At 51.9% G+C, this 25141-nt stretch overlaps 1 protein-coding gene across 1 annotated transcript in view; it reads right to left on the reverse strand.

The window, feature by feature from the left end:
• The window catches only part of C5H5orf58 (chromosome 5 C5orf58 homolog), a 136276-nt gene that overhangs the window by 102531 nt on the left and 8604 nt on the right, over positions 1 to 25141 (reverse strand). Inside the window, exon 2 of the mRNA XM_075599150.1 lies at positions 16249 to 16580. Within this exon, the coding sequence (XP_075455265.1) occupies positions 16249 to 16580 (332 nt within the window). The remainder of the gene's footprint in view (positions 1 to 16248; positions 16581 to 25141) is intronic.

The raw sequence follows: 25141 nt of genomic DNA on the forward strand, positions 1-25141 counted from the left end.
CACACACAGAGTGAGACACACACAGAGTGAGACACACACACAGAGTGAGACACACACACAGAGTGAGACACACACACAGAGTGAGACACACTCACAGAGTGAGACACACTCACAGAGTGAGACACACACACAGAGTGAGACACACACACACACAGAGTGAGACACACACACACACAGAGTGAGACACACACACACACAGAGTGAGACACACACACACAGAGTGAGACACACACACACAGAGTGAGACACACACACACACACAGCGTGAGAAACACACACACACACACACACACACACACACACACACACACAGAGTGAGACACACACACACAGAGTGAGACACACACACACAGAGTGAGACACACACACAGTGAGACACACACACACAGAGTGAGACATACACACAGAGTGAGAGACACACACACAGAGTGAGACACACACAGAGAGTGAGACACACAGAGAGAGAGAATGAGAGAGACACACAGAGAGAGTGAGAGGCACACACAGAGAGAGTGAGAGACACAAGAGAGAGTGAGAGACACAGAGAGAATGAGACACACACAGAGTGAGAGACACACACAGAGTGAAAGACACACACAGAGTGAGACACACACACAGAGTGAGACATACACAGAGTGAGACACACACACAGAGTGAGACACACACACACAGAGTGAGACACATAGAGTGAGACACACACACAGAGAGTGAGACACACACACAGAGAGTGAGACACACACACACAGAGTGAGACACACAGACAGAGTGAGACACACAGACAGAGTGAGAGACACACACAGAGAGTGAGAGACACACATAGTGACACACACACACACACACACACACAGAGTGAGAGACACACATAGTGACACACACACACACACAGAGTGAGAGACACACACAGAGAGTGAGAGACACACAGAGAGAGTGAGAGACACACAGAGAGAGTGAGAGACACACACAGAGATTGAGAGACACACACAGAGAGTGAGAGACACACACAGAGAGTGAGAGACACACACAGAGAGTGAGAGACACACACAAAGAGAGTGAGACACACAAAGAGAGTGAGACACACAAAGAGAGTGAGACACACACAGAGAGTGAGACACACACACAGAGAGTGAGACACACACACACAGAGTGAGACACACACACACACAGAGTGAGACACACACACAGAGTGAGACACCCACACAGAGAGTGAGACACACACAGAGAGTAAAGAAAGAATTGCCTGCGCCAAATCAGTCCTTTAAATAATAATAACCAAACCGTCTCTTGAAAAGTCCCAAAAGTGTCCTTGAACAAACAGGCAGTGAAGGGGTCAGGGAACGGCTCACACCAAATTACAGTGCAATATGTAAAAAAGAGAAGAAAACAAACAGATAATGGTGTAGTACGCCAAAAAAGTTGACATTAAAACATTAAAAACTCACACATGACAAACATAACACACAATGACAGACAGACACTAGCAAGGCTATAATCCTAAGAAAAAGCTATTTAATAACATTGAAATACTGGGTTCCCGGAGGATACAGCACTTAAGTCCAGAGAGAGAGAGAGACACACACAGAGAGTGAGAGAGAGACACACACAAAGAGTGAGAGAGAGACACACACAAAGAGTGAGAGAGAGACACACAGAGAGTGAGAGACACACACAGAGAGTGTGAGAGACACACACAGAGAGTGTGAGAGACACACACAGAGAGTGTGAGAGACACACAGAGTGTGAGAGACACACACACAGAGTGAGACACACACACACAGAGTGAGACACACACACACACAGAGTGAGACACACACACACACACAGAGTGAGACACACACACACACAGAGTGAGACACACACACACACAGAGTGAGACACACACACACACAGAGTGAGACACACACACACAGAGTGAGACACACACACACAGAGTGAGACACACACAGAGTGAGACACACACACAGAATGAGACACACACAGAGTGAGACACACACAGAGTGAGACACACACACAGAGAGTGAGACACACACACAGAGAGTGAGACACACACACAGAGAGTGAGGCACACACACACACACAGAGTGAGAGACACACACACAGAGAGTGAGAGACACAGAGTGAGAGACACACACAGAGTGAGAGACACACATAGTGAGACACACACACACACACAGAGAGAGTGTGAGACACACACTGAGAGTGAGACACACACACACACAGAGTGAGACACACACAGAGTGAGACACACAGAGTGTGAGAGAAAGAGACACACACAGTGTGCGTGAGAGAGAGAGAGTGAGACAGACACACACAGATTGTGTGAGAGAGAGAGTGGGTGAGAGGGTGGTTTGGGTGATTGACTCTTGAGTGGGTGACTGACTCTTGGGTGGGCGCCCTAACTCACCGGCGCCCCCCCCCCCCCCTTGTTGGCGGCCCTGTCCCCCATTCTCTCTCTACTTCCTTTCCCCCATTCTCTCTCCCTTCCCTCCCCCCATTCTCTCTCCCTTCCCACCCCCCCCCCATTCTCTCCCTTCCCTTCCCTCATTCTCTCTCCCTTCCCTCCCCTCCCCCCATCCTCTCTCCTTCCCTCCCCACCCCCATTCTCCCAATCCCCTCTATTCTCTCTCTCTCTCTCTCCACAGCCACTGATACACACACAGCCACTGATACACACACACACACGCACAGCCACTGATACACACAAACAGCCACTAATACACACACACACAGCCACTGATACTGTGTGGGTGGGAGGGGGAGGGGGGACTGGGACTGGGGGGGGAGGGGGGGAGCTGGGACTGGGGGGGGGAGGGGGGACTGGGACTAGGGGGGGAGGGGGGACTGGGACTGGGGGGGGAGGGGGGACTGGGAGGGACTGGGACACTTGGGTGGGAGGCAGTGACTGGGTGGGTGTGTGGGAGACGGTGGGTGAGTGACTGGGTGGGTGGGAGACAGTGGGTGGGTGGGTGACAGTGACAGTGACTGGGTGGGTGACAGTGACTTTGACAGTGACTGGGTGGGTGACAGTGACTTTGACAGTGAGTGGGTGGGTGACAGTGACTGGGTGGGTGACAGTGACTGGGTGGGTGGGTGACTGGGTGGGTGAAAGTGACTTGACAGTGACTGGGTGGGTGGGTGACAGTGACTGGGTGGGTGACAGTGACTGGGTGGGTGGCTGACAATGACTGGGTGGGTGGGTGACAGTGACTGGGTGGTATGACAGTGACTTGGTGGGTGGGTGGGTGACAGTGACTGGGTGGGTTACAGTGACTGGGTGGGTGACAGTGACTGGGTGGGGTGACTTACCTTGCCGCCGGACGCTTTCCCCTGCTGCCCCCGATATCCCCTGCTGCCCCCGATATCCCCTGCTGCCCGGGAGGTGAGGTGAGCTCGGGAGGGGGTGGCACGGGAGGTGAGCTCGGGAGGGGGTGGCACGGGAGGTGAGCTCGGGAGGGCTGGTGCACATTGTGTGGTAGGCAGTCTTGGAGAGGAGCACGCGGTGTGAGGGTGGTGTGTGTGTAAGAGTGGGTCAGACTGTTAGACCACACCGGCCAATGAGAGCCGTGGGGGGGGGGGGGGGGGGGCAGGTGCCAGGGACCAATCAAATTGGCCCGAGGCGGAGTGACGGACCGACGGACCAATCTGATTGCCCAGAAGCACAGCTAACATACAACGTTTTCAAAAAATATATATATAGATGTGCTTTGCAATGTGTTGCAGGCCCTCATGTCACTGCTTTCGTGCAACCTCTTTTCCATTTTTCTAAAATGCTTTTCTTTTCAGCGGCCACAGCTGATATCATTTCTTTCTCTTTTTTTTTTTTTTTTTGTCCTCTGTTTCTGCGTCACTGTTACACTTCCAAAATTCAAGTCAGGTGCTAATAGGCTTAGTGCAAATTAGTTCAAGCAGTTGTGCGCTCTAACTATAGGAGGAAGAACAGTTCTTCTGCACTGCAGGAAAAAGGGTGACCCCTAAGTTGGAAGAGAGGGGTTATCTTGGCCGTGCGAATCCGTGTACCCCTGCAGAGGATGGGGGAAGGGGAGGGGCCGATGCTCTGGCTTGGGTAGTCAGTTTTGAAAATGTTTTGAATCGGTGCACGTACCCCTTTCCTCCAGGATTATGCTAGAGGTGATGGAGAAGGAGTCCTCACGGCACGCAACATTTGGCTGAAGTTCTTTAGGGCCGTTACAGCCATTTGCAGTGCCCGCGAGGAACAAGTGGCAGGGTTTACAGGAATATAATCAGTGAGTGTTGCCGGCGATTAATTAGTCGTCAGGACACGCAAACATTTATTCATTGTCTTATATATGTGCTATTTAAAAATGAGTTTATGTTTTAATGTATTAATAAGGTAATTGTTTAACATTTTTATATATATATACATACATACACATTTTAAGTTATGGTGGGTGAAAAAGGCGACAAGAAACCTCCACCGTATAGCACAGCGTTTCCCAAATGGTGGGTCGCGACCCGGCACCGGGCCACGGCACCAAAATTGCCCGGGTCGCAGCGAGGGCTGGGGCCGCGCGGTGTCTCCTCCCACCCCCCTCTTCCCCCCTCCCGCTCGAGTTAAAAAAAATGGCAGCGATTTCCCCCGCGGTCCCGCGCGCATGCGCAGGGCAAGCAGGGCCCGCTCCCCTTCCTCCCCCCCCGCTCCCTTCCTCCCCCCCCGCTCCCAACGTGGGACGGAGGAGGAAGTGCCAGCTCCTCTGCGGCCCCGCTTCCTCCCGCGACCCGCTTCCAGAGCTCACCTCCCGTGGCACCTCCTCCCGAGCTCACCTCCCGTGCCACCCCCCTCCCGAGCTTACCTCCCGTGCCACCCCCCTCCCGTGCCACCCGCTCCCGAGCTCACCTCCCGTCCCGGGCAGCAGGGGATATCGAGGGCAGCAGGGGATATCGGGGGCAGCAGGGGATATCGGGGGCAGCAGGGGATATCGGGGGCAGCAGGGGATATCGGGGGGCAGCAGGGGAAAGTGTCCGGCGGCAAGGTAAGTCACCCTACCCAGCCACTGTCACCCACCCACCCAGTCACTGTCACCCACCCAGTCACTGTCACCCACACCAGTCACTGTCACCCACCCACCCACCGTCACCCACCCAGTCACTGTCACCCACCAGTCACTGTCACCCACCCAGTCACTGTCACCCACCACCCAGTCACTGTCACCCACCCACCCAGTCACTGTCACCCACCCAGTCACTGTCAAGTCACTGTCACCCACCCAGTCACTGACACCCACCCACCAAGTCACTGTCACCCACCCAGTCACTGTCACCCACCACCCACTGTCTCCCACCCAGTCACTCACCCACCGTCTCCCACACACCCACCAGTCACTGCCTCCCACCCAAGTGTCCCAGTCCCCCCCTCCCAGTCCCCCCCAGCTCCCCCTCCCAGTCCCCCCCTCCCAGTCCCCCCTCCAGTCCCAGTCCTCCTCCCCCCCAGTCCCCCCTCCCCAGTCCCCCCTCCTTCCTCCCACCCAATCCCCCCCCTCCCACCCAGTCCCCCCCTCCTCACACCCACCCAGTCCCCCCCTCCTCACACCCACCCAGTCCCCCCCTCCTCACACCCACCCAGTCCCCCCCTCCTCACACCCACCCAGTCCCCCCCTCCTCACACCCACCCAGTCCCTGCTCTGCCCTCTGTGTGGCTGCGTGTGTGTGTGTGTCAGTGGGTGTGTTTGTGTCAGTGGCTGCGTGTGTCAGTGGCTGTGTGTGTGTGTGTGTGTGTATCAGTGGCTGTGTGTGTGTGTGTGTGTGTATCAGTGGCTGTGTGTGTGTCTGTGTAGGGACTATAGGCCAGTATAGGCGATAAAATTTTTAGTGGGTCACAAAGGAGAAGTTCAAAAATAACCGGGTCACGGAAAAAAAAGTTTGGGAAACCCTGGTATAGCATATAGCAAATAAAAAGATCACTTGTGAGCACATTCACGTCTATACATACTGTATGAATATACATACATACATATCTATATCTATATAATATGTAGTATATTAATAATACTATACATCATATGTCAAATTAAGTACTGACCCAAGCAAGTATCAACTGTTATATCATATATATTTAAAGGAAGCCCATAAGATGGATATCATTACTGTATATATGCAGAATTAAAATGTTTGTACTGTATATTGAACATCCAAAAATACTGCTCCTTTATCACCTACCCAAGCAGTGGTGGGATTCAAAATGTTTAGCAACAGGTTCTCTCTCACGGAGGGGGGGGGGGGGAGGAGAGGGGAGGGAGAGGGGGGGAAGAGGGGGTGGAGAAGAGGGAGAGAGAGCTGTGGGAGGGAGAGAGAGACGGGGAGAGAGAGAGAGACTGGGAGAGAGAGACGGAGAGAGAGAGACGAGGAGATGGGGAGAGAGAGACGGGAGAGAGAGAGAGACGGGGAGAGAGAGAGAGACAGGGAGAGAGAGAGAGACGGGGAAGAGAGAGACGGGGAAGAGAGACGGGGAAGAGAGAGACGGTGGAGAGAGAGACGGGGAGAGAGAGACACGGGGAGAGAGAGAGACGGGGAGAGAGACGGGGGAGAAAGACGGGGGAGAGAGACGGGAGAGAGAGAGACGGGGGAGAGAGAGAGACGGGGGAGAGGGGGGAGAGAGAGAGATGGGGAGAGAGCAAGAGACGGGGGAGAGAGAGAGACGGGGAGAGAGCGAGAGACGGGGGAGAGAGAGAGACGGGGAGAGAGCGAGAGACGGGGAGAGAGAGACGGGGAGAGAGAGAGAGACGGGGAGAGAGAGAGAGACGGGGAGAGAGAGAGACGTGGAGAGAGAGAGACGGGGGGAGAGACGGGGAGAGAGACGGGGAGAGAGAGACGGGGGAAAGACGGGGAGAGAGAAAGAGAGACGGGGAGAGAGAGAGAGAGAGAGACGGGGAGAGAGAGAGAGAGACGGGGAGAGAGAGAGACGGGGAGGGACGGGAGAGAGAGACGGGCGAGATAGAGCCCCCCTCACTCTCTCCCAGTCCCCCCTCACATCTCTCCCAGCCCCCCCCCCTCACATCTCACATAGCCACCTCACATCTCTCCCAGACACATCTCATATCTCACATAGCCACCTCACATCTCCCCCAGCCCCCCCTCACATCTCCCCCAGCCCCCCCTCACATCTCACATAGCCACCTCACATCTCTCCCAGCCCCCCCCCCCCCCCCCACCCCCGCCACATCTCCCCCCAGGGAGAAAGGGGCCACTAACCTCCAACAGCTGTGACAGCTGAAAATAAGTTAACAAACAACACACAGAACCCCCAGCAAGCTCTTGAGCTATTGAGCGTGGCAAAATGTATACAATGTTGTTTGTTAACTTATTTTCAGCTGTCGGAGGTTAGTGGCCCCTTTCTCCCAGGTTTTATTGCCCGCCCTTCCCCACTTCCCAAGTCAGCAGGTCCTTTTCATTTTACCTGATATAGATCCAATGTTGGTCTTTCTCCCTCCTAATAGAGGTAAATGAGAATTTGAATCCTAATAGAGGTACAGTATATTAGTATTTTATCTGGTAGTGTTAGGACTTGCGAACAGGTGTCTGCCTTGTCGTTGCTCACAGGCTTACAATGCTTTGGCCAAAGGGTTAAACTAAATTACCCTTTTCAAGAGAAAATATAAGTATTTTACTGTGTATTTTTGTCATATTGGATGCAGCATTGGGCTTCTCTGTTGCTTGTTGTATACATTTGCCACGCTCAATAGCTCTCCTTTTTTGACACATATACATATATATTTTGTGGGGGCTCAGGGGTTCCCAAAAAGGCATGCTGGGGTTCTGTGTTGTTTGTTAACCCACTGGTTTATTAGATTATTGTCCTCTTTCCAATTAGAGACTTATTATACATATGCATGCAATTAATCATCCCTAACTTAGATGCACTAATATTGTGAGATTTATTTCTCCATTTTGCTGGCTAAAACAAAACAAAAATGGCAACAAAGATTACAGTTTGAATTTTATTGATAGCTAGTATGAAAAAGTTGATGAAAATATTTTGAAGGAACAAGAAATGAAAAGAACATCACAATGGTCTTCTTATTAGAAGTCTTTAACTACATGTAACGGGTTTCCCCCCCCCCCCCAATCTCACATTGGCCCGGGTGGTCTAACCAGTCCCCATTACGTGTTCGTGTTTGGTGGTGCATCTGTAGGCAACAGGACTCCTGAGTCTCCCGCTTGATGGTATTAGGGGATGTCATCAGGACAGGTAGCTGAGGTAGTGGGTGCGAGTTCAACTTACATCATGTGCAGCGCCTCCACCTCATCAGGATCTGTGCTTCCGCAGGGAGATGGTCCTGGTGAGGAACTCCTTCTTGGTGGTGACTGCCACTGTTGAGTAATCTCACTCTCACACAGTGGGGGTTTTATTAACAAGGTCATCTTTATTGTAGATTGGGATGTAGCAGACTGCCCCATGCAGCTGCCGGCTCTAGCCGCACATCTCTTCGTGCTGTCCCTTTGCCAGGTACGCCCTCCCGTATTTAAGTAGGATTCCCTCTTCTCTTTGAGAGATCACCCCTGTGCCAGGTCCCTGGTCACAGAGTGGCTTATGACAGACTTGATTGGTCAACTTGCACCGCTAGTTACTGCACTAGGGTCACAAAGTGTTCCTACAATCCCTTATGCAGGAGAATACAAGTTACCAGCTAGTTCACATAACTGCTGGAACCCTAAACTAACTGACAGTGTTGTGCCTTATACACTGGCGACACAGTTTATTACACTGCGGCCAGATCCGCAAGCCGGGAGATTTCCCGGCTTGCTAGTGGCCGCCCCTCGGCGTGCCGCGCGTCATAGACGCGCGGTCACGCGTCTTCGGGAGCGTGCGCCCCCTGCACGCGCGTCCAGGGGCTCCCCGAGCAGCGGCAGGGGGTTCCGGGGGACCCGGCGGACCCGGCAGCGGTAGGGAGAGCGCCCCGATCGGAGGGCGCTCTTCCGCTGCTTCGGCGCGCGCCCGTCACTCTCGGGCGCGCGCCAGGCTACTGCTGCGGCACAGAACGGGCAAATGCTCGAATAAACTGTGCCGCAGCAGTATACTTCAGGAGGCAGGCGCATCCCTGATGTCACTATCCAGGGACTCAGAGCATACAGCCACTCCCCTCCATACATAGGGCACCTCACCAGGGTGTGAGGGAAAACCTCCATAACTACTGCTGGCATACTGTACCTGTCCTTATAGGAACTTACTGCCAACAGAGAGGAAAGTAGTATACCATTATTATGCATGGCTATATACAATTTTGGAAAAAATCAACAAATTACTGGTTATATCATGAATTCTCTCTCAGTTATAAGAGCCATGCAAGGACAGGACCAACTAACGTAACCCTTCAATGCAAGGCTGTATACCACAGGGAATTTTAAGTTTATTGCAATTACATTTTAAACAATGATTTGTGTGTCAGTGTTGTGGTAAATCCTAGTAACTCATACCTTTTTTTCAGAGCAAGTTACACTTTAATTAGATATTGGTGCCAAATGCATATTAGGTAATTAATTTTATTAACGTACGAACATTTTTTTTATTTTGCTTTGTTGTAAAGTCATATGTAATACAAGTATCTAAATTTTGTCTGAATGGGCCATAGTATACACCATATAACCTGTCATTTTGTCTGCTTAAAAAAATATATTGTATATTATTCTGTAAACCATCTTCACTATGAGCCTTGCATTCTCTACTTATTATTTCTTCAAGTTTGTTGTTGGACCTTCTGGGTTGGATCCTTGGAAGAGAGCTAAATCCTCATTTATGGACTAAGAACTTTTTCGAGATATGTAAATATTTTTTGTGGGTTGCCAAATATCAATTTTTGTAATACAGTACAATAAAAGTTTTATATTTTGTAGATTGTTGTATTATATCCACAGTGGCTAGAGTGCTGATCTGATCTTTACATATACCTCAATAGGGAAATTATACTCCCTGTGGAGGAGCACATACACATACCAGTTTATATAATTTATTGGTTAAGAATTTATCAGCACACAATCTGATGTATGGATAGACCAGCAGTGCGCAAAGTGGGGTGCTTGGGAGAATTTCCAGGGGGGGCGCGGCGGCTACAGAGGTCCCGCACTCTCCCCCAAGGCACTTAAATTAAGTGCCGGGGGGACCATGTGAGGCCTCTGCAGCTTCTCTTACCTGATCTTCGGCAACGCGTCGCCATGGTAAAGGGCATCAAATGACGCCACAGGGTCACATGACATCACGTTGCCATGCCGGAGGAGAGGAGGCACGAGGCAGGAGGTAAGGAGGCAGGGGGTGTGCAAGTTAAAAACTTTGCGCACCCCTAGTCTATACTAGCGGTGCGCAAAGTGGGGGGCGCGGTGTGGGGTCATGTGACGTCACACACGTCAAATGACGACGCATCAAGGTAAGGTGGTGGCGTGAGCAGCAGAGGAGGGAATTTGCATGGGGGAGCAGCTGCAAAAGTTTGCGCTCCCCTGATCGAGACAACACCCTCTTTTAGCTGCTGAGCCTATAATGGATACTATCAGCATTGTAAATTCAAAAATTATTATTTTAGACACAAGGAAAATTAGACGTAACAATATTAAAAACATTTTTTCCAACTTTTGTGTGCCCAATTACCACGAACGTCTGTGATTGATTTTAACCATTTTTCTTGTGTAATTATTAAACAGTCTTCACTATGAGCCTTGCGCTCTCCTTTTTATTTTTTTTAAAATATATATAACATCCATACATTTCTTTTTTATGTAGTTGAGTGTTTCTACAGTATATGAGAAAATGGTGGTGGGTCCCAAAGTAGCATTACACAGATTTTGACACACCGTGGCTTTCTCATTTAGTGCAGTAACAAAACAGTGATGCACCCAGACACAAGTTCTATTTTCTGAAAGTAGACAACAAAATATCCTGTGACGGGTCACTTTAAACGGTCATGCAAAGGCTGACTATAAAGATTGCCCCCTTTCTGTGACAGAAAAAATAAAACTTGTTAGATTGTTCTGCGCTAGGGTAATGTGCACTTTAACTCCAACCTCCCCTCCTCCTGTACTGGAGTCCTAATAATCAGGTTCAGTGACTAATTTTTGTTTTCTGCCTTAAAGGGGGCGTTTGAAATATATATGTGTTATGGTGGGTAAAAAAAGTGATTAAAAAAACCTCCACAGTAAAGCATGTAGCAAATGGAAATATTACTGTATGGTCATTTGCAGTGGTCGACAAATCACCAAAAAATCTACTCGCCGAACAAAAAAATCTACTCGCCACCTAGTACCACATGTGTGCTGATTGGGCCAATAGGAGCTCGCCACGATGTTAAATCCACTCGCCCGGGGCGTGCAAATGTATAGGTTTGTCGAACACTGGTCATTTGCATGTCTTAGACAGATTTGCAGCCCTGCCTTTCACCATAATATATACACACACGTGTGTGGTGTGTGTGTGTGGTGTGTGTGGTGTGTGTGTGTGGTGTGTGTGTGTGGTGTGTGTGTGGTGTGTGTGTGTGGTGTGTGTGTGGTGTGTGTGTGTGGTGTGTGTGTGTGTGTGTGTGTGTGTGTGTGTGTGTGTGTGTGTGTGTGTGTGTGTGTGTGGTGTGTGTGTGTGTGGTGTGTGTGTGTGTGTGTGTGTGTGTGTGTGGTGTGTGGTGTGTGTGTGTGTGTGTGTGTGTGTGGTGTGTGTGTGTGTGTGTGTGTGGTGTGTGTGTGTGTGGTGTGTGTGTGTGTGTGTGTGTGTGTGTGTGGTGTGTGTGTGTGTGTGTGGGTGTGGTGTGTGTGTGTGTGTGTGGGTGTGGTGTGTGTGTGTGTGTGTGGTGTGTGTGGTGTGTGTGTGTGTGTGGTGTGTGTGTGTGTGTGGTGTGTGTGTGTGTGTGGTGTGTGTGTGTGTGTGGTGTGTGGTGTGTGTGGTGTGTGTGGTGTGTGGTGTGTGTGTGTGTGTGGTGTGTGTGTGGTGTGTGTGTGTGTGTGTGGTGTGTGTGTGTGTGTGGTGTGTGTGTGGTGTGTGTGTGTGTGTGTGTGTGTGTGTGTGTGTGTGGTGTGTGGTGTGTGTGTGTGGTGTGTGTGTGTGGTGTGTGTGTGTGGTGTGTGTGTGTGTGGTGTGTGTGTGGTGTGTGTGTGTGTGTGTGTGTGTGTGTGTGTGTGTGTGTGTGTGTGGTGTGTGTGTGTGTGGTGTGTGGTGTGTGTGTGTGGTGTGTGTGTGTGGTGTGTGTGTGTGTGGTGTGTGTGTGTGTGGTGTGTGTGTGTGTGGTGTGTGTGTGTGTGGTGTGTGTGTGTGGTGTGTGTGTGTGTGGTGTGTGTGTGTGGTGTGTGTGTGTGGTGTGTGTGTGTGGGGTGTGTGTGTGGGGTGTGTGTGTGGGGTGTGTGTGTGGGGTGTGTGTGTGGGGTGTGTGTGTGGGGTGTGTGTGTGGGGTGTGTGTGTGGGGTGTGTGTGTGGGGTGTGTGTGTGGGGTGTGTGTGTGGGGTGTGTGTGTGGGGTGTGTGTGTGGGGTGTGTGTGTGGGGTGTGTGTGGGGTGTGTGTGTGGGGTGTGTGTGGGGTGTGTGTGGGGTGTGTGGGGTGTGTGTGGGGTGTGTGTGGGGTGTGTGTGGGGTGTGTGTGGGGTGTGTGTGGGGTGTGTGTGGGGTGTGTGTGGGGTGTGTGTGGGGTGTGTGTGGGGTGTGTGTGGGGTGTGTGTGGGGTGTGTGTGGGGTGTGTGTGGGGTGTGTGTGGGGTGTGTGTTAAATATACACACGCACGCACGCACACTTTAAGTTATGGTGGGTGAAAAAGGCGACAGAAAACCTCCACCGTTGGCATATAACCAATAAAGAATATCACTTGTGAGCACATTCACGTCTTAGACAGGTCTGCAACCCTGCCTTTTAACCATTATCACCTCGCTTACAGTGCTCCCACTGCAGCAAGGGATTCTGGGAAATTATATGCAAATGAGCACACGTGTCACCTTTTGCCTGGAATATCCATTCACATGGAGCCCATTTAAGCTGATGTATTGCCATTCACACAGCTTTTAAACACAGCATAGGACTAGCAAAGCAAGTACAAACCACTCACAGACATGTTTCAACCTTGATGGGTATCATCAGTGTGAGGTTGGTTTATACTTGCCTCTAGGCTGGGTAAGTTTACCATACATTTTAAGTTATGGTGGGTGAAAAAGGCGACAGAAAACCTCCACCGTTTGCATAATAAGTGACAAAAACCCTCCACAGTAAAGCATAAAGCAACTGTAAATATTCCTGTATATTCATTTGCATGTCTTAGACAGGTCTGCAACCCTGTCTTTCACCATTATCACCCAGCACACAGCACTTCCACTGCAGCAAGGGATTCTGGGAAATGGCATGCAAATGAGCACACAGTGCCCCACCTTTTATCTCAAGCTCATATTACATGAGCAACCCTTAGCCAATGCATGCTGCTTTAGACACAGCTTTTAAGCAAGGGCTTGGGAGATGCAAAGCCAGTAAACCCACTCACAGACATGTTTCAACCTTGATGGGTATCATCAGTGTGAGGTTGGTTGCTGGCATTTGCTCAAATGAGATAAGAGTCGGTCATCACCACACTTATTAAGGTTATGGAGGGTGCAGACCTGTCTAAGACATGCAAATGAATATACAGGAATATTTACAGTTGCTTTATGCTTTACTGTGGAGGGTTTTTGTCACTTTTTTTACCCACCATAACCTTATAATTGTGGTGAATACCTAGTCTAGTCTCAAACCAGCTTAGCCAGCAACCAACCTCACACTGATGATACCCATCAAGGTTGAAACATGTCTGTGAGTGGGTTTACTGGCTTTGCATCTCCCAAGCCCTTGCATAAAAGCTGTGTCTAAAAGCAGCATGCATTGGCTAAGGCCCCGCTCCCTCAGTCAGCGCGCCCGCACTGCAGACAGGCGGGGCGCTGAGAGACACAGACCGCGATATGCGGTCTGGCGGGAGCGGGAGGCGTGGCTTGAGCGGAGGGACCCGCTACTCCCCGCCCCCCCCTAGGCTCGGGCTGCAGGAGGGAGCTGCTGCTGGAAGGTAAGCAAAAGCGCACACACACACACACACACACACACACAAACACACCCTACCTTGCTTCCTGACAGCTCCCGCCCCCACCGCTGATTGGCTCATCAGCGCACCACGTGACGCGTCGCCGCTCGGGATCACAATTTTCTTGCACCCCCTGGCGGCTGACGCATCACAGTGTGTAGTGAGCCAGCGGCGAGGGGGGACTGGGACCGGCTCGGGAGGATTCCCCTGCTGGTGGGGAACGCTCATGCGGCCGCCCGCGCCGCGGGTCCCAGCCCTAAGGGTTGCTCATGTAATGTGAGCTTGAAATAAAAGGTGGCACTGTGTGCTCATTTGCATGTCATTTCCCAGAATCCCTTGCTGCAGTGGAAGTGCTGTGTACTGTGTGCTGGGTGATAATGGTGAAACCCAGGGTTGCAGACCTGTCTAAGACATGCAAATGAATATACAGGAATATTTACAGTTGCTATATATATATATATATATATATATATATATATATATATATATATATATATATATAGTGGTTGACAAATCACCAAAAAATCTACTCGCCACACAAAAAAATCTACTCGCCACCTAGTACCAAACGTGTGCTGCTTGGGCCAATATTTACTCGCCCGGGGGTTAAATCCACTCGCCCGGGGCGAGCAAATGTATAGGTTTGTCGAACACTGTATATGTATATGTATGTGTATGTGTATATATATATATATATATATATACAGTGTTCGACAAACCTATACATTTGCTCGCCCCGGGCGAGTGGATTTAACCCCCGGGCGAGTAAATATTGGCCCAAGCAGCACACGTTTGGTACTAGGTGGCGAGTAGATTTTTTTGTGTGGCGAGTAGATTTTTTGGTGATTTGTCAACCACTGTATATATATATATATATATATATATATATATATATATATATATATATATATATATATATATATATATATATATATATATATATATATATATATATATATATATATATATATATATATATACACACACATACACACACTTGTAAAAATAATAATAGGTTTATTATCAGCATTATGGTTGTACATCTGGGACCTTTTCCAACATAGAGAGCATAGAGGGAGAGGGGGGGGGGGGCATAGAGGGAGAGGGGGGGGGGGCACACACCTAGAAGCTACACAAATTCAGTTTGTCTCCTTCTCTGTGTCACCTTTTCTGTTTGCGTGTCTCTCTCTGTGCCCTCTTTTCTATTTGTGTCTCTCCCTCTCTCTGTGACTTTGCTCCCCTGTCTGTGTTTTTATCACTGTGCCCCATTCTATGTTTGTACATAATCCTCTGTTTCCCATTGTTTATCTCTGTGCTCCCGTCTCTCTGTGCACCCCCATCTGTCTGATTGTATGTCTCTCCCTCCTTGTCTGTTTCTCGCTCTGACAGCTGACATTACTCTGTTCCTGCTGGAAAGGGTACTTGGTGCGTTCCTGTCCCACTCTAGCCCTGCCCTTCCCCCAAGACAAAATATCATTAATCCAAAGATGGTGATATAAATGAGAGAGCACAACCAATGTTACTCAAAAAGTAACCCAATGTTTGTAGGAATACAAATGTGTCAGTGGGATCTTGTGAAATATAAGTATTCAAACACAATGTAAATGCATGTGCAACGTGTTTAGAGATTGATTTTCACAAGACCCCTCAGAAACAATTGTATGTATAAAAGACTAATTCCCCCTCCCCCTCTGACTATGGGGGGGTGAAGAGGGACCCTCTCCAATATAACTACCTCCACACAGTCCCTACCTTTACTTTAGCAGGGCCCTGCATGCTCTCCTGAGGTTTCCTCTGTCTGAGTGATGACATCATCACCCAGAGCCCTGGGAAGGCAACATGAAGTCTACACAAATGCATATAGACAGACCTGTGTTTTCACTTTTCAATTGAGTATTTCCTCCTGTTACAAAGCCTACATTTCCTGTTTTTCTGGGTCAGATCACATTTCCAGGTCAAACATCCCTGAGCCAAAAATTGGTTAAAAAGCTATTATTTATGAAAAGAAGTAACAACAGTTTCAAAGGAAAAGAACTGTAAGAGTCCTTTGTGTTGCCCTGCAGTTAATAAGTGTGTAGCACACTGCAGTCAGTGAGTCGCGCACACACACGCGCACTGCCCCTGTGGCTGACTGACCATCATACTGTACCAGCCAGTGGCAAGTGTGATCCCCACCTCCTGATATAATAAATCCCAGCCTCCCATTTAATGTGTTCCGTGCATGTGTAGCTAGGGCCCCTACCTTCAGGTCTGTGAGGTGGGGAGGTGGGGGCTGCAGATCTACCCGGGTGCTGCCAGGAGGAGGTGAGATGATGGGAGCCAGGATGAGGTGAGGTGATGGGGGAGGGGCCAGGATGAGGTGAGGTGATGGGAGGGCCAGGATGAGCTGAGGAGATGATGGGGCCCCAGGATGAGCTGAGGGGATGGGGGCCCAGGATGAGGTGAGGTGATGGGGGCCCAGGATGAGGTGAGGTGATGGGGGGCCAGGATGAGGTGAGATGATGGGGAGCCAGGATAAGCTAAGATGATGGGGGGCCAGGATGAGCTGAGGAGATGATGGGGAGCCAGAGTGAGCTGAGGAGATGATGGGGGCCCAGGATGAGGTGAGGTGATGGGGGGCCAGGATGAGGTGAGGTGATGGGGGGCCAGGATGAGGTGATGGGGGAGACAGGATGAGGTGAGGAGATGATGGGGAGACAGGATGAGGTGTGGTGGTGGGGGGCCAGGATGAGGTGAGGTGGTGGGGGGCCAGGATGAGGTGAGGTGATGGGGGGCCAGGATGAGACGAGATGATGGGGGGCCAGGATGAGGTTAGGTGATGGGGGGGCCAGGATGATGTGAGGTGATGGGGGGGTCAGGATGAGCTGAGGTGATTGGGGGCCAGGGTGAGGTGAGGTGATGGTGGGCCAGGGTGAGGTGATGGGGGGCCAGGTTGAGGTGAGATGATGGGGGGTGACAGGATGGGGTGAGGTGATGGGGGGCCAGGATGAGGTGAGGTGATGGGGGGCCAGGATGAGGTGAGGTGATGGGGGGCCAGAATGAGGTGAGGTGATGGGGGGCCAGGATGATGTGAGGTGATGGGGGGGGGGCAGAATGAGGTGAGGTGATGAGGGCCAGGATGAGGTGAGGTGATGGGGGGCCAGGATGATGTGATGTGATGGGAGGGGCCAGGATGAGGTGAGGTGATGGGGGGCCAGAATGAGGTGAGGTGATGGGGGGCCAGAATGAGGTGAGGTGATGGGAGGCCAGGATGAGGTGAGGTGATGGGGGGCCAGGTTGAGGTGAGATGATGGGGGGTGACAGGATGGGGTGAGGTGATGGGGGGCCGGGATGAGGTGAGGTGATGGGGGGCCAGGATGAGGTGAGGTGATGGGGGGCCAGAATGAGGTGAGGTGATGGGGGGCCAGAATGAGGTGAGGTGATGGGGGGCCAGAATGAGGTGAGGTGATGGGGGGCCAGGATGATGTGATGTGATGGGAGGGGCCAGGATGAGGTGAGGTGATGGGGGGCCAGAATGAGGTGAGGTGATGGGAGGCCAGGATGAGGTGAGGTGATGGGGGGCAAGGATGAGGTGAGGTGATGGGGGCCAGGATGAGGTGAGGTGATGGGGGGCAAGGATGAGGTGAGGTGATGGGGGCCAGGATGAGGCAAGGTGATGGGGGGCCAGGATGATGTGATGTGATGAGGGGCCAGGATGAGCTGAGGTGATGGGAGGGGCCAGGATGAGGTGAGGTGATGGGAGGCCAGGATGAGGTGAGGTGATGGGGGGCCAGGATGAGGTGAGGTGATGGGGGGGCCAGGATGAGGTGAGGTGATGAGAGGCCAGGATGAGCTGAGGTGATGGGGGGCCAGGATGAGGTGATGGGGGGCCAGGATGAGGTGAGGTGATGGGGGGCCAGGATGAGGTGAGATGATGGGGGGGGCAGGAGGGACAGGATGGGATGAGGTGATGGGGGGCCAGAATGAGGTGAGGTGATGGGGGGCCAGGATGAGGTGAGGTGATGGGGGGCCAGGATGAGGTGAAGTGATGGGGGGCCAGGGTGAGGTGAGATGATGGGGGGGCCAGGAGGAGGCGAGATGATGGGGGTCAGGATGAGGTAACGCGATGATGGGAGGGCCAGGATGAGCTGAGGTGATGGTGGGAGCCAGGGTGAGGTGATGGGGGGCCAGGGTGAGGTGAGGTGATGGGGGGCTAGGGTGAGGTGATGGGGAACCAGGATGAGGTGAGGTGATGGGGGAACAATGGTGAGGTGAGATGATGGGGAAGCCAGGATGAGGTGAGGTGATGGGGGGGGCAGGATGAGGTGAGGTTATGGGGGGGACAGGATGAGGTGAGGTGATGGGGGGGACAGGATGAGGTGAGGTGATGGGGGGGACAGGATGAGGTGAGGTGATGGGGGGCCAGGGTGAGGTGAGGTGATGGGGGGCCAGGGTGAGGTGATGGGGGGCCAGGATGAGGTGATGGGGAGCCAGGATGAGGTGAGGTGATGGGGGAGCCAGGGTGAGGTGAGATGAAGGGGAAGCCAGGATGAGGTGAGGTGATGGGGGGCCAGGGTGAGGTGATGTGGGAGACAGGATGTGTGGTGATGGGGGGCCAGGGTGAGGTGATGGGGGCCAGGATGAGGTGATGGGGGGCCAGGATGAGGTGATGGGGAGCCAGGATGAGGTGCGGTGATGGGGGGCCAGGGTGAGGTGATGGGGGAGACAGGATGAGGTGTGGTGATGGGGGGCCAGGGTGAGGTGATGGGGGCCAGGATGAGGTGATGGGGAGCCAGGATGGGGTGAGGTGATGGGGGAGCCAGGGTGAGGTGAGATGATGGGGGAGCCAGGATGAGGTGAGGTGATGGGGGGCCAGGGTGAGGTTATGGGGGCCAGGATGAGGTGATGGGGAGCCAGGATGAGGTGATGGGGAGCCAGGATGAGGTGAGGTGATGGGGGAGCCAGGATGAGGTGAGGTGATGGGGGGGACAGGATGAGGTGAGGTGATGGGGGGCCAGGGTGAGGTGAGGTGATGGGGGGCCAGGGTGAGGTGAGGTGATGGGGGGCCAGGATGAGGTGATGGGGAGCCAGGATGAGGTGAGGTGATGGGGGAGCCAGGGTGAAGTGAGATGAAGGGGAAGCCAGGATGAGGTGAGGTGATGGGAGGCCAGGGTGAGGTGATGGGGGAGACAGGATGTGTGGTGATGGGGGGCCAGGGTGAGGTGATGGGGGCCAGGATGAGGTGATGGGGGGCCAGGGTGAGGTGATGGGGGCCAGGATGAGGTGATGGGGAGCCAGGATGAGGTGAGGTGATGGGGGAGCCAGGGTGAGGTGAGATGATGGGGGAGCCAGGATGAGGTGAGGTGATGGGGGACCAGGGTGAGGTGATGGGGGCCAGGATGAGGTGATGGGGAGCCAGGATGAGGTGAGGTGATGGGGGAGCCAGGATGAGGTGATGGGGGGCCAGGGTGAGGTGATGGGGGCCAGGATGAGGTGATGGGGAGCCAGGATGAGGTGAGGTGATGGGGGAGCCAGGATGAGGTGATGGGGAGCCAGGATGAGGTGAGGTGATGGGGGGCCAGGGTGAGGTGATGGGGGAGACAGGATGAGGTGTGGTGATGGGGGGCCAGGGTGAGGTGATGGGGGCCAGGATGAGGTGATGGGGAGCCAGGATGAGGTGAGGTGATGGGGGAGCCAGGGTGAGGTGAGATGATGGGGGAGCCAGGATGAGGTGAGATGATGGGGGGCCAGGGTGAGGTGATGGGGGCCAGGATGAGGTGATGGGGAGCCAGGTTGAGGTGAGGTGATGGGGGAGCCAGGATGAGTTGATGGGGGGCCAGGATGAGCTGAAGTGATGGGGGGCCAGGATAAGCTGAGGTGATGGGGGCCAGGATGAGCTGAGGAGATGGGGGGCCAGGATGAGCTGTGGTGATGATGGGGGAGGGAGGTGGGGGTATATTTTATATTTATTGGGGAGGTGGGTGTATTTTTAAAATTTATTGGGGAGGTGGGGGTATTTTTAAATGTATTGGGGAGGTGGGGGTATTTTTTAATGTATTGGGGAGGTGGGGGTATTTTTAAAATGTATTGGGGAGGTGGGGGTATTTTTAAAATGTATTGGGGAGCTGGGGGTATTTTTAAAATGTATTGGGGAGCTGGGGGTATTTTTAAATGTATTGGGGAGGTGGAGGTATTTTTAAAATGTATTGGGGAGGTGGGGGTATTTTAAAAATGTTTTGGGGAGGTGGGGGTATATTTTATATGTATTCAGGGAGGTGGGGTATATTTTATATGTATTCGGGGGGCGTGGGGGTATTTTTGAAGTGAAACTTCTTTAGTGGCACCTAGTCCTGATGGGATAAAACTGGAGAGATGGGGGACGAAATGTGAAACGGAAGTGACGTTACGTAATGGACGCCACTCCCCTCACATGTCCCCTGTCACATGCTCCTTATGGCCGCCGCACGCACCCCCCAAACCTCCCCCCCACCCGCACGACAGCTGACATATGCGGCGGCGCTAGCCGCCGCTCCTAACGGCCGCTGTTCCCCGCCCGCTGCCATGCCGCGCATGCGCAGTTGTGATGACGCCACTGACAGACACCACACATGCGCAGAAGTGACTGGCAGCGGAGCCGTTCCCCCCACATGCTCCTGTTTGCCCCACACGGCGCCATTCCGCCCTCCACTGACGCGGGCGTTCGCGGGCCCCCTGCGCCCGCAGGAAGCGGTGGCGCACCGCAAACCCGGGCGCAACCCGCGCGGCACAGGGGCTCGGTGCCAGGGGCAGGCTCCTGCTACTGTAAATTTGTGGTATATGGGAGAGTGAACCCCGCATTGTCCGGTGCTCTGAGAACCCACTGGTTAAACTGGGTGTATTGAGAAACCTTGTAGGACAGTCTCTGACACATATAATGAAAAAAGGGCAACTAAACAGGCATAAGTCCTCAGTAGATAGAAATGAATAAAGGCATTTGTAACGGGATAACAGACTTAAACCTAGGTGGGGGGCTAGTGCACAGGAGATAGTTGGAGACAAGATGAGAGGCAACCCTAAGCTACCCCTCTCAAGTACTCACGCGGCTATCGCCTGCTGCCCTTACCCGACCCGGGCTCTTTGATAAAGTTCCAACACGGAACGAAACGCGTCAGAGGTTGGTCTCTGTGATGTGCAGCACTCTAGTTTAATAAAGCTGATTTTATTTATGTACTTCTTTGGCTGAGTTCCTTTTGCAGTGACCACCTACAAAGCACGATTTTTTTTTTCCTGCTACTGTAAGAAAGGGTGACCCGAGCAGGCCGGGCAGCGGACAGGTAACCTCACCTCTCGACCGCGGTCACTCATGCCCGTGCCGGGCGCATGTACCCCGCGGGGGGGGAGGAGGTACGCAGAATTTGCCGAAGAGGGGGAGGTGTTGCGCAATGTTACACCACGTCCCTGGCTGCAGAAGGACCCACACACACTGACTGACACACATACACACACACTGACACACATACACAAATACTGACTGACACACATACACACACTGACTGACACACATACACACACACACTGACTGACACACACACATACACACACACACTGACTGACTGACACACACACACTGACTGACACACCCACACACACACTGACTGACACACATACACACACACTGACTGACACACATACACACACACTGACTGACAAACATACACACACACACTGACTGACACACATACACACACACTGACTGACACAAATACACACACACACTGACTGACACACAAACATACACACACACACACACACTGACTGACACACATACATACACACACTGACTGACACACATGCACACACACTGACTGACACACATACACACACACACACACTGATACACACACACACTGACTGACTGACACAGATACACACACTGACTGACTGACACACATACACACACTGACTGACTGACACACATACACACACTGACTGACACACACACACACTGACTGACTGACACACATACAAACACTCACTGACACACATACACACACTCACTGACACACATACACACACTCACTGACACACAAACACACACTCACTGACATACATACACACACTGACTGACACACACATACACACTGACTGACACACACACACACACATACACACATTGACTGACACACACACACACACTGACTGACACACATACACATACACACTGGCTGACACACATACACACGAGGAATTCACACTTAGTGCAAATAGCTAATACAGGGGATGTGTGCCGAGCACGCGCATTATAAGTCAAATTTATTTGCGTTTTGTCAATGAAATTGTATTTTGATTTTTAATTAAAACATCACCAATACAAATACAATTTCTGTGACAAAAGTCAAAGAAGTTTCACTTACTATGCGCGTGCACAGCACACACAGCTTTTTTTTTTATATGTGTTCGGGGGGCGTGGGTGTCCAGTATTGTGTCCAGTATTTTTGGACACGCCACCTGCCAACCCTACTCAGGGGCTGCAATACCAAGTGGGCAGGAGAACCAATAGGGCTCAAGGAGCCAAGCATGCAAGATAGAATGTTGCTGATAGTTGTAGCAGGGACACTAATGGAGAAGGTAGTGTCCGGGTGCCAGTGGCTCTCGTATCAGGCCAGACCCCCCCTCGCCCCAAGGCCCAAGATAGGCCATAAGTCCCTTCCAGGTTGTGGTTGCTGTAGGGAAGGCCCCCAGATAGGGACGCTTCCCCATAGTCACTATGCTAGTGCTAATAGTGGTATTGAGTATCATCGTCGGACAGGCGCCACGCGGTGTGTGGCCTGCGGCACAATATAGACATTAAGGGACACCCTCCAACCAGCGCTCCCTCAAGAGGCGGGCGCACCAGGGATACAGCCAAGCGGCAGCGAAGCTGGCGAGGAGAGGATCCTGTTCCTTTATGCAAATGTCCAATGTCATGGAAAGGATATGGAGTGTTTTTTGGGCATGAGCCAACATGAGGAGAGGATCCTCTTGTGCTATATAAATGTCTAAAGACAAGGCCAGGGAAGAGAGTTCCTTTTGGGCGTCGTCCAGTTCCAAAGGGTACACGTTTTCCCAAGTTAAAGGGTAACCAGGAAAGCAAATACAAGCGGCCAGCGATTGTTTTAAGTCCCGGAGGCGGTAAACCTTCATCATGAGATCATTACGGCATTTATTTTGCAAAGGGGTTAATCCTACAAACACAATCAGATCTTCAATCAGGGGTATTATCTCACATAGAAACTGGTATTCAAACTGGGATTGGTTTACAGGCCGGGACAGGCTTTCAGACAGAAACTTACCAACCCTCACCACAGGGCGGTCCGAGTTTGTGGGGCCGAGCATACTGTCACGGTTGTGCTCGCCACAAACCTGGGTCGGACCACGAGGCTGAGGTGGGGTTGTAAAAGCACCGACCTTAGACCGTGCAGGCTGATCCGGATTGCGCAGTTCGTAGTCATACGTAGCAGGATCAGGATAGGAGAAGACAGCATCGTCGTTGTACAAGCCAGGGTCAGGAGAGGAGACGTCAGAATAAACATTGTCCAAGCAGGAGTTCGGCAACAGGGAGTCAGGAAAGCCCCGCTTCAGATTAGGAGCGCGGGGGTGGCCTCTGCGCGTGTGGCGACCATGGCCCATGGTACTGGTCTCAGGAGGTGGAAGACAGACCAGATTACACACCGCCTAGCTGCACGGGTAAACCAGTGCTACAGCGCAAGAGTCCTGAGCGGGCTAGGGAATCCTCTGTTGCAGCGCAGGATCCAGGACACGGCCTCTCTAGATTAGGGAAAGAGTAGGCCCCAGGAACCAGGAAGCTGTAGATACACAGGGAAACCTCCGCTTCAGTGCAGGAATCCAGGAGGCTGAAGGACGCAGGGACGAAACCTCCGCTTCAGTGCAGGAATCCAGGAGGCTGAAGGACGCAGGGACGAAACCTCTGCTTCAGCACAGGAGAACAGGAAGCTGAAGGACGCAGGATGGAACCTCCGCTTCAGCACAGGAGAACAAGCGGGAGCTTGAAGGAAGCTGAAGGACGCAGGGCGGAACCTCCGCTTCAGCACAGGAGAACAAGCGGGAGCTTGAAGGAAGCTGAAGGACGCAGGGCGGAACCTCCGCTTCAGCACAGGAGAACAAGCGGGAGCTTGACGGAAGCTGAAGGACGCAGGGCGGAACCTCCGCTTCAGCACAGGAGAACAAGCGGGAGCTTGTGGCAGAACAGGTAGTGACATCCGGTAAGGACTATGCTCGGCAGGGAGCATTGTGGGAACATAGTACTTAAAGGCCAGCGGACCAATCCCCGGCGGGGGGTGTGAAGGTCCTGCTCCAATATGTGAATACAAGGCTGGATTGCAGTGATAGATTGCACAGCTGCAGTAGATACCAGAGGGAGTGTGTGGCAGTATAGCTTTGGTGAGTGAATCCAGGCTGCAGTAATATCAGGTGAAGAGTTCCAGTACTGCACCGGTCTGCAAGGTAAGGCAACCATTAAACCGCGGAGCGGATTCCTTACACATATACTAAGCGCTCAACCTATTAGCCTAACTTAACAATACACGATAATGATGGATAAGTGCTCTAAATGTTGGAATCCCCTTACAAAGATACAACAATAAACTAGTGAATTCTACAGACTAATATAACAGACTGAGAAGACGGCTGCCTAAGGATTGAAAAACCACAAACCTATCCACAAGGTAAGTACAACAATAGCTTAAAAACAAAAATAAAACAAACAATGAAAGAAAACAGAAATAGTCCTTGGCGCACTATCTGGTATATAAACCTGACAGAAAAATGAAGTCCAAAGATCTTGGTAGTGAGGATTGTTGGTCCGCAATCCAATCGTACTCAAAGTCCTCTGAGGTGGTGGAATCAGATTTGTGCGAATGATGCTTTAATGCATGCCAGACCAATATGATTGGGTTCAAAGCAGGATCTTAATGAATGTTGCAGATGTGTTTTGGGGTCAATGTCTTGGAAGGACTGGTGACCACTCCAGATGTGAAGTATTCAGAAATGTTACGTTCTTCCCTCTGAGCAATAATGACCTTCTGTATGTAGACTGTGAGACTCAGGAACCTCTGCTCTGTCTGTTTCCTGTGAGCTCAGGAAGACTCTTCCTGAGCTCACAGGAAACAGACAGAGCA

Source organism: Ascaphus truei, chromosome 5, assembly GCF_040206685.1.
Source record: "Ascaphus truei isolate aAscTru1 chromosome 5, aAscTru1.hap1, whole genome shotgun sequence".
Taxonomy (NCBI): Eukaryota; Metazoa; Chordata; class Amphibia; order Anura; family Ascaphidae; genus Ascaphus; species Ascaphus truei.